This window comes from Uloborus diversus, chromosome 9, assembly GCF_026930045.1.
Source record: "Uloborus diversus isolate 005 chromosome 9, Udiv.v.3.1, whole genome shotgun sequence".
In the NCBI taxonomy this organism is placed as follows: Eukaryota; Metazoa; Arthropoda; class Arachnida; order Araneae; family Uloboridae; genus Uloborus; species Uloborus diversus.
In genome coordinates, this window is record NC_072739.1 from 53574683 (window position 1) to 53588895 (window position 14213).

General features: G+C 33.1%; 1 protein-coding gene across 1 annotated transcript; it reads left to right on the forward strand.

Moving 5' to 3' along the window:
• The first annotated feature begins 4354 nt into the window (after nt 1-4354).
• LOC129230215 (uncharacterized) lies at nt 4355-5181 on the forward strand. The gene is given in 2 exon segments (XM_054864617.1): nt 4355-4979; nt 4982-5181. Coding segments are annotated over 2 exon segments (825 nt in total).
• The last annotated feature ends 9032 nt before the right edge of the window (nt 5182-14213 follow it).

The window sequence follows — 14213 nt, forward strand, 5'->3', positions numbered from 1 at the left end:
AAATAAAAATTTAGTGAAATTTTAAGACGTGTATTATGAAGAGAAGGTTTGTGACTTAAGATATGTAGACTATTGATAGGCGAGGTTCTAAAAGCAACTGTGTAGATGCGAAAGGGCCTGATTATGTATTGGATCCAGGACTTTGAGAGCACTTTTGACTGAGGAGTCATAGACTTGGCATCTGTAATTAAGTTTTGAGCGTACTAGGGCCCTGTAGATTCTCAACAGGGAATCTGTATCATCACCCCAAGAATGTTAGCTAGGATTTTGAGAATGATTATTTTCATTCAGCATTTCTTTTTCAGTTCTTGTATGCTAGGAAAAAAATTTAGTTTATTGGAAAGTTTTAGACCAAGGAATTTGCTTTGATCATTCACAGTAACGGAGTGGTTATCAATGTGTAGGTTTGGATCAAGGTGAGGCAGAAATGCAAGCAGAACGCTTCGTTGTGATGCTGAAATACATGTATACAGTGATATGCAAGTTTGGTTACAATAAAACGTTATTTTTAGTTTAAGAAAAATCACTATTTTATTGTCAAATGTCTAAGCTTGGTTTCAGTTTCTTTGATTGATTTTCACAAAAGTCGTTTAACATAGTCGTCTTTTGTTTTTAAATTTGCTTCTGTTCGTTCCTAATTTTCTCCAAATCTGAGTCACTTTCTTCCTATTTCTCTTATGCAGCTTCTACCGTGGTTTGAGCAATCCTTAATCCTTTCTGATCCTTTATTTTCATTGCATTTTTAATTTTTCATTAGCATCAGATACCAAAGATTTATGAGCTTTAATTTCTTCCTTAGCTTCTTGCTCCTCTAACAATTTTTTCATCTTTGTTGTTTCTTTCGCTTCTAGTAATTTCTTTTCAAACAATATATATATTTTTTAACCTTACCATTTCTTCTTAGCTTCTTCGTCTATTTTTCTTCTGTTCAGCTTGAATTCTTTTTTCTTCTTCTAGTCGTAACATTTATGGTTTATGGGCTCCCATCCCTTTCTAATGAAGTCTTTCGTTTTGCACTTTGAAGTAATAGCTGAATCAAATCCCAAAAAGTGGGTAATATACACTGACTCAAAAAAATTCAGTGGAAGCAATCACTGACTGCAACAACAATAGCCACTCTTTAGTTATTCAATCATACTCATTGCATCATAAGTCTGAGGGAAAACAATTTCGAAATTCTCTTTTGCTGGATCCCTGGACATGTTGGCATTGCAGGCAATGAGGCAGCTGATGCAGCTTCCAAGACTGCAAGTGCCCTTGTCGATGATCTTGTTCTTCTCAATGACAAAAAATTATGTTTTTGACTGTCTTTACATCTATTGGCAGCTGGCCTGGAATGAAGAAATGCAACATAAATTGCACTCCATCCAGCCGTCAACGAAAGGTTTCAAGTCATCTAAGATCACTGGAAGAGAACAAGTTATAATATCTCGGCTTTGTACTGGTCATACCAGATTCACACATAAACATCTTTTTTCTCGAGAAAAAACTCTAACATGCAGCACATACAATGTCAATCAGACAGTGTTGCATACCCTTTTCAATTGTTCAATTTTCAATCATATTCGTTTCAAATTTTTTAACCAGTTCCATTCATCTTTGAAAGAACTACTAGGGGACACTCCTCATCCCCAATTGTTCCTCTTCCTCTTCAGGAGATTGGCTTTTTGTTTTTAATTTAATCTTTGTCCCTGTGTTATTGTTTTTGTTTGCTCTTTGTTTGGTTCCCGCGGCCTTGCAAAAGTCCTTGAAAAGTCCTTGAATTTCATTTGGACTTTCAAGGGCCCTTGAAAGTACTTGAAAATCATCTGGAGTAATTGAAAAACTTCAAAAGCCCTTGAAAACTGCCGATGGCGAAAATCAAAAATTTCTCTTTTCACATTGAACCGCGTACGTGACTTTCCAGCAAACCGGCTGCGATAAGAACCATCAATAGAGCATGCGCGGCCGTATTTTCTCTTGCATCTGTGGCGGGAGGTAGAAAGTACTTTAGCATTTAGTCATTGCATTGACTGCTCGTTCTGGTTCGCGCCGTTGGTGCGGAGTCGGTCCTCAAAATGGGAAAATGCATGTTTAACGTATTGTGGTTGGAGAAAGCAGATTACTGCGACTGGCTGCAACGAGGAAATGGAAAACACAAAGCCTTCTGCCGAGTGTGTGCTAAAGAATCGGATATTTCCAAGATGAAAGAAGCCGCTTTGCGATCCTACAATAAAGGTAAATATTGTGTTTTAATTTATTTATGCAATTTATTTAAGAATGCTATTTAATCTGATTTTAATTTTTTGCTTCCTGCAAATATTTTACTTAATTTAAACATTATATTTATTGAAACAAAAAATAGGCCTAACAGCATTGAAACACGTGCTTTTTTTTATATTGGCTAAAAAAAAATGGTGTGAATGATCGAATTGAACTGGATATTGTATTTAAATTTTCTGTATAATATCATGCGTAATTAAATCATGAAAATGTTATTTAAAGCATATTTTATATTAGTATATTTTATTAATTATAGAAGATGCGATATTTATAACGTGTGTTTCAGAATTGTGATTTTACTTTAAACTTAATAGATTTTAGTTGAGATACTTTAGCATTAACTGATTATTCAATCCTCTTTTGTTAGTTACTTTTACAGTGATGGTTTAGATGTAAAGAGTATAGTATTTTTTGGTTATTTTTTTAAAAAGGAATTAACAGTAGTATAAAAAATAAAATTGCAAAAAGTTGCAAATCGAAAGAAAAATAATAAAATATCATATTTTCTTAGGGGTGCTCACAGGAGGGAATTATGGCGTAAGTTGTGCCATCAAAAGTTGGGGGTGGATTTTTTAATTTTTTTTTATATAAATTATTTATTTTGTTAGATTATTTCTTTTATTTTTGCTTTGTTTGCTTATTTATTTTTTGTGTGTGTATGTCAGTGACGTAACTTATAACTGTTCCAACAAATATATATATATATATATATATATATATATATATATATATATATATATATATATATATATATATATATATATATATATATATATATATAAATTAATTAAAAAACATAGCGAAAAAAAAAGAAGAGCACACATATTTGAGAAGAAACTTAAAAAATATATTTGTTAAACAATCATTAGATGAAAAGGTTAAAGTACTTCTTTAACTTTAATTATACATATAAACTGAACCTTATATACTTTTACCAGAAAGTTAGCAAATAAGAGTGGGTAGCTGTCTGATTTTGGGATACTATCTCTTTCCATTACTTGCCAGCATTAGAAATTATTGAAAAATCTTATTGGTCCTTTGGACCAGTTAACATGAATAAATATTGGTCCCCAGACAGCATCACTGGTTAATTTTTTGCAAACGTGATACTTTGAAGTACAAATATCAAAAATATGAAAATCATGATTATTTTCAAAATTAATATGATACATATTGAGGAATCCCTTGGTCTTAAGTTTTCTTTTACTTTCAGGACAAAATCATAAGTATCTTTTGAAAAACCATAAGGTGTCAGCCATAAAGGACTACATACAAGAAATTGCACCAGGTCATGATTCACTTGTACATGGCGCTTCCACATCCCAAGAGACTGTCACAACCGTTGTCCAAGAAGTCACACCACCTTTGGAATTGGAGTCTACGACTACTAATGCAGCAAGAGCTCTTAATTGGAATGCTGACATTACTTCTGCAGAAGTAAGCTGGATTTTAAAATGTGTAGAAAGTAATTTCTCCTTTAACTCGTGTCAAGATGTGGGAGACATATTTCGAGAGATGTTTAGCGACAGTGAAATTGCAAAATATTTTTCGTGTACTTCCAACAAAGCATCATATTACTTGTGCTTTGGCTTAGCACCATATTTCAAGTTCAAAGTTTATGAAAGTGTAAGCACATCAGGAGACTACTACTTCTGTTTGATGAAACCCTAAACAATGCCTTACAAACGAAACGATTAGATGTGTTAGTCCGATTTTGAACTGAGGACCAAATTGTTACTAGATATATGGACTCTAGTTTTCTGGGCCACTCAAGAGCAGATATTACAGTGGCACACCTGATGAACTCGTTGAGCAAATTAAATTTTTCGAACATAACGGGAATATCTATGGATGGGCGGAACGTTAATTGGAAGATATTTACAATGATTCAAACTCATCTTAAAAAAAAAATTTTCATGTGAAATACCAAATATTGGCAGCTGTTTTTTACCACATAGTCAACAACAGTTTCAAAAAAGGGTGCAGTGAAACTGAATGGGCTCTAAATGATTTTTTAAAAAGCTTATATTGGCTGTTTAAAGATGCTCCAGCACGGAGAGAGGACTATTTAGAGACATCAACAATAAAGCTGATGCCTCTGAAATTTTGTGAGCATAGATGGCTCGAAAACGGTCCTGCGGCCCAAAGGGCCTTAGAAATATTAAATAATGTAAAGCAGTACATTTCATCAGTAGAAAAGGGGCGATACAAAAGAGCCAAGTGCAAATCTTATTTTGTGGTATTAAATGCATGCAAAGATGCTCCTCTGCCAGTAAAGATTAATTTTTTTATTTCTGTAGTTAGAATGCTTCAACCATTTTTAGCAGGATTCCAAAAGGATTGGCCAATGTTACCGTTTTTGGCTGATGACTTAAAGAAATTGATCTACAACCTATTGGACACTTTCAAAGTTTTGAAAAGTAGTGTAGTGTCAGACATGAAAAAAATGTGCGATTTTTCAAATGTAAATTTCGATGAAAGTAAAAATAGTATCAGCAATATTTCAGCTTGCTTTGTCGGAAATAGCTTGCTTAAAAAGCTAGCTGCGCAGAACGAAATAAGCGACAAAGCTGTTATGGACATTCAGCACGACTGTCAGAACTTCATGATTGCAGTGGTGAAGAAGATCTCTAAGAAGTCACTAGTGTCCAACCAATTTGTCAGATGTTTATCCTCCTTAGATCCAAGGGGGATATATCAAAATAGTAACAGTTGTCACAAAAAATGAGCATCATTCTGAAGGAGTTAGTTTGGTGCAAAAAAATAAGTGAAGATGATTGCGATCTAATTCTTTTGGTTTTAATTTCAGTGGCAAATGATGAGTCGTTTAAAAGTTTCGATGTATCAACACAACGGTTAGATGTGCTTTTGATGAATCATTTGTGCACGGTTGAGTATATACTGGTGTGCAAAAATTAAGGACGAAGTCGAAAAATTAGCATATCAATCAACTGAACGAAGAGGCAGAGAGAACAGAAAGACCAATCAGGAGATTAAGTAAGGTGATGTACGATAGCACATGCGCAGATATGCAGGCAGACGTAATGGGGAAGTGTCTGAGTAGTATAAAGCATGTTGTCGGTGTAAGATTCAGTATTTCTGGCAAAGAGATTGCACGCCGTAGGGGAGACCGGGTCTAGTTGATACAGGGTCAAGTTGACACAATCCCAATAATTTTTAAACTTGAATGTGTATGAGAGCGGGAAGCAGAGTATAGGAGGGGCAGGCCGATAGCCAGTAACCTGTCAAGTGCCTGAGGAGGAGGTTGCTTGTCCTTTTGTGCTTTTGGGAAAAAACTGTTTTTGACTGAGAAAAGTAAAATTTTGCTTGATACTTTGACCTGTTTTATATTTTATGTGTGTGGTAGTAGATCGACCAAATACAGTACTTCGGATTCGTCACTTCCAGGTAAGGATATTGACTTAAACTCGTTATTTCGGCTGCTTCCTGTTTCTCATAAATTTAAGTTTAAAGTAATGGCGTCGTTTGGGTCAAATTGATACGCTTCTTTTGGGTCAAGTCGATACATGTATCAACTCAACCCACAAATAGTTTTTAATGTGGTTTTTTATTTTCAGAAATGCCAAGAAACTACAAGAAGAAAACTGAGAGAGATGAAATACCTATTGATGTGTTTGAAAGGGCATATGATGAAATAAAAAATGGAAGGATGTCTGTCAGGGAAGCAGCAAAAACATTTTCTATAGACAAAATGACGCTTTACAGATATAAAAATAAAAAGGAAAAACAGCTTGAAACACCTGACGCTGTTGAAAAAGAAGTAAAAATGGGATATGCTAAGCACCGTCAAATATTAAATGATGATTTAGAAAACGAGCTTAGTAAATACATTTTAACAAGTGCTAAAATTTATTATGGATTAACTCCTAAAAATGTTCGAGAACTGGCTTATGAGTTGGAACTTGCAAATCAATTGGAAATGCCTGATACCTGGATAAACGCCAAAATGGCAACATCAGAGTGGTTTTACAAGTTTTTAAAAGGCACCCCACTCTTTCTTTAAGAGAGCCAGAAGCGACAAGCTTAAGTCGAGCAACTAGTTTTAATAAGCATTATGTTGGGAGCTTTGTTGAAAACTTGAAAAAGGTGTTTGAAAAATACAAATTTCAAAACAAAGATGTGTGGAATGCGGACGAGACTGGGGTGTAGACAGTTCAGCGACCAGGCAAAGTTATTGCTGAGAAAGGAGTCCGTCAAGTTGCAAAAGCTACTTCGTCCGAGCGAGGACAAACCGTAACGATTGCAACTGTTGTTAATGCTATTGGCAATGCTCTCCCGCCACTTTTTATTTTCCCTAGAGTATTCTTTAAAGACTATTTCATAAAGGAAGGACCACAAGGGTGTATTGGCACTGCACACCCTTCCGGTTGGATGACTGGGTCATCGTTTCTCACTTTTATTAGACACTTTCATAGTCACGTAAAGTCAACACTTCATCAACCTTGCCTTTTATTGCTAGACAATCATGATTCCCACTTATCTATACAAGTGTTAAACTTCTATAAAGACACTGGAATAATTTTGCTATCTTTTCCTCCTCATACTTCACATCGCCTCCAGCCCCTAGATGCATCTGTTTATGGACCATTTAAAAGATACTACTTTGCAGCTGTTGACAACTGGCTAGTTAGCAACCCTGGTAAAAACCGTAACAATTTGACATTCCTAACCTGGTCAATTGCGCCTTTCTAAATGCTATGACACCGAACAACATAGTAGCAGGATTTAAAGCTTCCGGGATAGTCCCATACAACCCAGATGTTTTTACCTTAGAGGAGAGATGGTAAGTAGAGGGACCCAGCTACCTTTTCCCCCCTTTAGAAGAAACGCGCCAGAGTTGTCCACAAGTCACCTGGTAGAAAAGTGCAATGTTTGGCGATCATCGCATTTCTTGGCGATTGCGCATCGGCTTTTTTCCCCCCTCAATCCGTTGAAACTCGGTAGGTTTCGATTCAATAATAAACAGCTTTTTCTCTTGGGGTTTACTTCATGCTCATTAAATTTTGAAAATTAGTCATCTCAAAATAGATTACTAAAAATAGTAGCCGATAATTGATAAAACAATTGCAATTTTTTAAGAGAAGACGAATGCAAATCATTTTTACAAACATCATAATCTAATAAGATAATCGTTTTTTTTTATTACTATACAAAAATGTTATTTCTTAAAAACTGATAACTTTCTTTTTTCAGCACATAATTTAAAATTAAAATTTTCTTTTCAATGTTTTCAGGAAAACAAAAAGTGCAATGCAAATTAAAGCAATGCAGCTAAATTCTTGTATTATAATCCTTTTTATTATTACAATTATAATTGGAAAAATAGGTTTAGAAAAATTTTAACTTTTCTTTTCAATAGTTTTACTTTCAGTGAGCTAAAAAAAAAAATTGTTTTTGAAACTGCTATTTGTACGTGAATGCTAGATAGTATTGTTTTCATGAAAAATAGTAAAAATACAGAACCACAAGAAATAATTTAAAAACTCTTTTATTAAAGAAATCAAAGCAATATATAATTACATGGTAAAAGCTATAATTTTTGAGTAGTAACAAAAAAAGACTAAAATATAGCAAAAAAAAAAAAAAAAAAAACTGATGAACTTATGCATTTCAAGTATGCCACGTCAATGAATTGTTTAATATTCAGGGAAATATTAATAAAGCAAAGATAATCATACATTTCAGTGAGGACCTTTTTTGTCATAATTTGAAAAATTATTACTAGTAAACTTCAAAAATTACAAGTCAAAATTGCAAATAAGACATCCGCCGGACATTTATCGCCGTTTTGAAGAACAAAAAAAGTCGATATCAAAGCAGAATCAAAATTAACATGTCTGCAATTTCATTTCAAAATTCTATAAACAGAAACTTTTTCGATGTTTTTTATAAATTTAACAACTACTGATTAATCCCCACTGATGCTTAATGCATAAAACATAACTAGTAAACAAATGCAACAGAGATAATTTTAGACATGTTTTTAAAAATAACCAATAATATTATGCATATTTAAGCGTTGAACTCTAAACCAGAAAAAATCAAAGTCAGAAATTCCATCAAACTTGAGCTATGAAATGCAAATATTATATATGTATATGTCTAAATTTTTCACACTGAAGTTGTAGCACTATTCTAAAAAACTAAAAATACAGAAAAAAAGCTGATAAAGAAAAGCTCTCATGTATATATGCAACTATTTTAAAGTGTGTCTAAAAGAAAATGTCATGTGTACGGGCAAAAATAATTTTATTTTGTTGTTTTAGTAGTTAAATGTTTTCATATATAACAGATAAACAAATTAGTTTAAAAAGGTAACTGGCTAATTTGAAGATATATTTGGATTTATAACTGACTAATTTGGTATGATTCATCAAAATAGTATTGCTCAAACTCTCAAGATTCTATTGAAATGTTCTTTTCTGCCATAAAAAGTAAAGAAAATAACGAAAAAAAGTATTACTTACTTTTTACAACAATTAATTCTTATACACTGCTAAAAACAAATTTAACAGAAAAGAAGTTAGAAACAAAACAAGTTTTAATTTTAAACGAGTAAATGCATTCCAAGTATTCATAAGCCAGAAGGGACTTTAATTTGCAGTCGTTTTTTCATAGTTTTCACTTTCAAAAATAGACATTTCTGAGTTTTTACAGTTGACTAGTTCTTTCAGATATTAATTCTATGCAACAGTGATTTCCATAATGTTTTAACTACAGCAGCTTTCTAAAGCTTTTTTAAAGCCCTATATTATACTAGACCAAGAGCAAATCTTCATTCTTAAACTCAATAACACTTTTGTTGTTTCAACAAATCTGCAAATACGGGTGATTTTTTTTTCTCCTTCTGTGACATAATAATCTCCTTACTGACATAATAAACCAAAACTTTGTATAGGAAATGAAAATAAAGAAAAAGAATCCTTGATTAAGTAAAATTCACACCCTTTTTCAACAGTTACCCAAGTTTACTAGATCTGTTATGATTCCCTGATTTTTGGATTTTAATGCCAATTCAAACATCATTCTCTAAATTTCCAACATATTCATAAATCAAAAATAAAGTCTCATAAAAACTAACGCTGCTTTTAAAGAATGCTCATGGTTTGAACCCCGCACCCAGTTCTGAAAAGTTAGAGTCTTTTGTCCCCTTAAAAAATTAAGTTCTAGCTCCAAAAAGAAAAATTCTCAGTGCTAACAGTATTAGGGTAAAGCAATTTTTGAAAAACTAAAGACATACATCATAAAATATTCCTCTAAGATTCGCACGTCGGAGCTTTCATTTTTGAAAAAGGTTAATTTTAATAAATAACAAAAATTTATTAAAATCATCCCCCTCCCCCTCAAAAAAGAAAGAAAGCAGATCTGCTTATTGCCCCTTAAATAAAATTGTTTTCGTATTAATGCTCCTACATCTTTTTTCCTGCAACTTCTGTGTGTGAAGTTTTCCTATGTGGCAAAGGCGAATTTTAATATAATCAAAAAGAACAGACTTCATTAATAAAATCCTATGACTACGCATAGGATTAAGAGGATTGAAAGAATGTTCACTTAAATTAGTAAATACACCACTCCGAGTGTCAGAATTGATTGTTTGCAAGCTTGAAGTGATTAATTTCTGCATAACATTCTTATTGTGTAGCTTACCTGAAGCTTGTGTCATTCTTATCTTCTGTTCTGCCGTTTTACAAATTTTGACGACATCTAGAGATGGAAAAACTAAACCCCCTTTATTTTTCCTCCAAGTCAATTTACAAATACTAGGTTTATTGGGAGGAGATGCAGATGTTAATACTGACACACAAGGTTCACATTTGATTTGACTTACTAACTTACGGCTGACAAACCCAGCTATGTGAGATGAAACATCCGACACATACTCACTCAAGTGAATGTCGGGAGTTTCCAATTCTTCTGCAATTTCAATCTCTTCATAATCATTCATACATTTACTGAAAACATTAGAAGCAGACGAAATGTTTAAAATTGAACTTGTGTCCAATTGGACACAGTTTTCACGCCCACTGCTAACAATTTCAGCATGACAAAGGAGTCTTACATAAGCTGCTTGAAATTGAATGCAAGTTGGGTTATTGTTAAATCCCCCTTTACTTCGAATGGCAGAAAAAAACATTTCAAGATGGTCTTGAGAGAGCTTATATGTCATTAAGAAGGAATATTTGTAATTTGGTGTATTAGTTAAATTTTTATACAGTGATGACACACTATTGAGGCAAACTAAAAATCCCAAAAATCCCACTTTACGATTACTCTCAAGGATGGTTATTCCATTTGGTGCAGTTCTGAGCTCTTCAATATAAATTTCAGAGCTTTCCATGAAAGCGGAAAATTCAGCCTCATTTTTTTGGCAGATCGGGCTCTTAAACCCTTTGCTGATTAAGTTTCGAGAGTTAAGCATATCAAACAGATTGTTAAAACATCTAACAAATTTTGCGGTAGCACCACAACCCTGGAAATCAGGATGCTTTAGATCCTTTTCGAGGTAATCCAAAGCATCAGCAACGCTGTTGCTAAATGTCTGGGCAGCTAGACGGACCTTCATTTTATCTCTGAACCACTCAATATGGGCTTTCTTTAATTTAGTGGCAGCTAGCAAACCTTCTTCATTTTGTAATCGCTCTAGCCTCACAAGGTATTTCCAAGAGATGAACCCATCCCTTGGATGCCAAAGTGATTCCTTTGAGGCTAAAGTGTTCCGCACCAACTTAAGCATATGGCTTGGATCCAAAAAGATAAACACTTCTTTATTTGTGACCGGATGGAGAAATGACGGTCTAAGATTTGCCAAATCGAAGTCTGCACCAAGTAATTTTGCAGCGGCCAAGTTAACGCTGGTCCCGTCAAAAGTGTGGCTGACCACCTCAACCCCAGCATCATGCACAAACTCGAGGCATTTCTTGATCAAATTTGATCTTTCTGCAGCATCAAGGCCATCAATCATAAAATAGCCTACTGGAATTTTCCAGTGGCCATTCAGGCAATTCAGCATGAAGACCAGAGCTTCTTTAGCCTCAGGCAGCAGGTCACTATCAAGGCCAGTGCCAAAATCCACATAGCCTCTTAACTTTTTTCCATCCCATTCAACCTGACGCCGAATGGCCATTTCATCTGAAATCAAGGCACACAATACTTTTTTGCCATCAGCATGTGCCTCTGATGCTTTCATCTTTAGCGCGCTCAAAGCTGCAGTTGTGAAGCCAGGAGTTCCATCAACTGCCTGGTACCATTTTTTTATTGTAGATGGGTGCGGTAAACAGGTATTGAACATACGCCTTACATATTTGTATGCCTTTGCAGAATAAAAGTGTAAGGTTAAGGCAAAGCTTCTTAACTCTGGACTGTACTTATGAGTTGAAATCTGGTTTTTCTTAACCCTTTTCAACAATTCAGCTGCAGGTCCAGGTAATGATAGCTGCAAAGAAATATTATACTGCTTAGTTTTATACAATCAGTAAAAAATATTAGATTGTACGCATAGTCTGCAATTTTGAGTGTTGTAATCAAGGTATTTATTTTATTTCATACTTTTAAATGTGAACCGAGCTTGTTGAAAGAATCTAGAATAAAAAAAATTTTTTTTTGATACTATGTACTAGAGATGGCACAAAGCGGAGTTTGGCCAAAGCGCCGAATACCGAAGTTTCGGCCAAATCATAGTCGAAGCTTCGGCTACAGCAGATATTGAAGTTTTAACATTGAATGCATGATAAATGCATACAATATGACACTATAGTTAATAGGGGGGGTGGAGCATTGCTATGGGGTTGTGTCATGTTCATACATTTTCCCTTACTCATCGTTCAGTATTCATATTTTAAATAAAATATTAAATTTGCTTAATTTTATAACTGTTTATTTAAAACAAAACTAAATTAAAAATAAGCTTTTTCTTTTAAGTATCAAATGAAATCGAAACTTAATATCTTTCGTCAAAAGAGGATGTGCAAGGAATGAGAGCTTCACATATTTTTCAACATATTGATAAATTAAACAAACGCTGACATTTTATGTATTTCACTCTATTAAATAAAATATTGCATTAAAAAAAGTCTTGGCCAGGTAAATGATAAAAAAGTTGTGAAAAAAAATAATAATAACTACACTGCCAAAGAAACTGATTTTAAGTTTTTTTACATCTCAAACAAATGTTAATAAATATTAAATGTGAAACATTTAAAGATATTTCTTTGAACTATAAAGAAAAAAATTTTTTTTTATCAAAATTGTTTATGCATAACAGGTTTTAATTCATATTTTAAGGAAAATTAATAAATTGATGATAAAATGTATGCCCTCATATTTTTATACTAGTGAAATTTCTATTTTTAATATAATATACTCTGTAACTAAATAAACAAAAACATAATAGTTTGATATTTTTTAGAAAAAATGCAGCCCAATTTTCATCACCCTCTCTACAAATTTATTTTAAAAATACAATTAAAAATACTGCTATTTTAACTTATGTTAAACTTTTCTTTCAGTTCAAGTAAAGTTTTAACTCAAAATTTCAATATTTGAGGTGGATAAAGTGGTGTAAAATACATATGCTTAAAAATGTCACACACGTTACAATTAAAAGGTCTTTTCAAACTTCTAAGCAGTAAATATTTATCACAAATAATTGATTCTGTGGGTCGATAAACGTATTACCAATTGTGCTTGGGAACTAAACACTGAGGTTTTCCTGTTACACAGCAAAACAAACAAGTTAAACACTTTTGGTTACATAAAAGCAGTAGCCCCGCTTGCCCTCCCCAAAATCTAGCAGTGCAACAAATTAGATAGAATTTTATGCAAATGAATTTCATTACAAAACTTTGATTATCAAAGAATTCTTGAAAGGGACTTCACAGAAAATAAAAAATAATACATAATATATTTTACATATGTTGATAACTCTATTGTTTAGAAGAACTTCAATTAAATTATATACAAGAATAAAGATTTGTAGCACATTTTTCAATCAGTAACTGATAAATCTCTATTTTTAAATATGGTTTTAATGACACTGAAGAATTACCTCCAAAATGTCAGAGGCCGACTGAGAAATCAAAGCTTTTTTCTTCACATCAGCAAGAACCTGTTGAAGAGATAGAACTTTTTTCTTCAACCTTTTTGATTTTGCTTTTAAGGCTTTGATTTTTCTGCGACTTGCGTCTCTTTGCTTTTTAGCCATATTCAAGACTTTACAAGCCTTTGTAGGCGATGCCATGTCTGCATTTTCAAAATCACCAATAAAATGCTTACGCTTTTTACCTAAAAAAAGAGAAAGAAATTGAGATATTTTGTCAATAACAAAATAATTTGTACTGTGATTTAACAAACAATATAGTATTAAACACCTCGCATGTTATTAGCTGTGCTGTGAAAATTTCTTGGGGATTTTTATTCTGCGAGATTCTAATTGCAGATGTTAGGAACTATCAATCCTAAAAATATGCAACAACATCAAGCAATTCAGCTATTGTAATTTTTCTTAATATAGCATTTCAAAATTTCTTAATCATTTTTTATGATTTATTTCAAAAGAAACTAAGCACAGTAATGAAATAACTAAACAAAAAAAAAGGTTACATAGGTTTTGGAACAGGTGGAAAAATATATTGGGGACCATTTTAAAGTCAATAAGAGCTTAAATAAACTTATAAAGCTAAATATATATACAGTGGAACCTGCTAAAGTGACCACCTTGGTAAAGTGTCCACATTATTAAAGTGACCATTTTCAGAAGAAAAAAAAATCTTCTATAATAAAGTACAATGAATTTATCTTTCTATAGTGACCATGACCACCTGCATAATGTGGTAAGTGACCAATTTGTTCTGCATTGTAATGATATTTACACCAGTGCAAGGTGGCCTTTCCTTGACCTTACCTTTCATCTATTGTTCTTCTTTGGAAAAAAC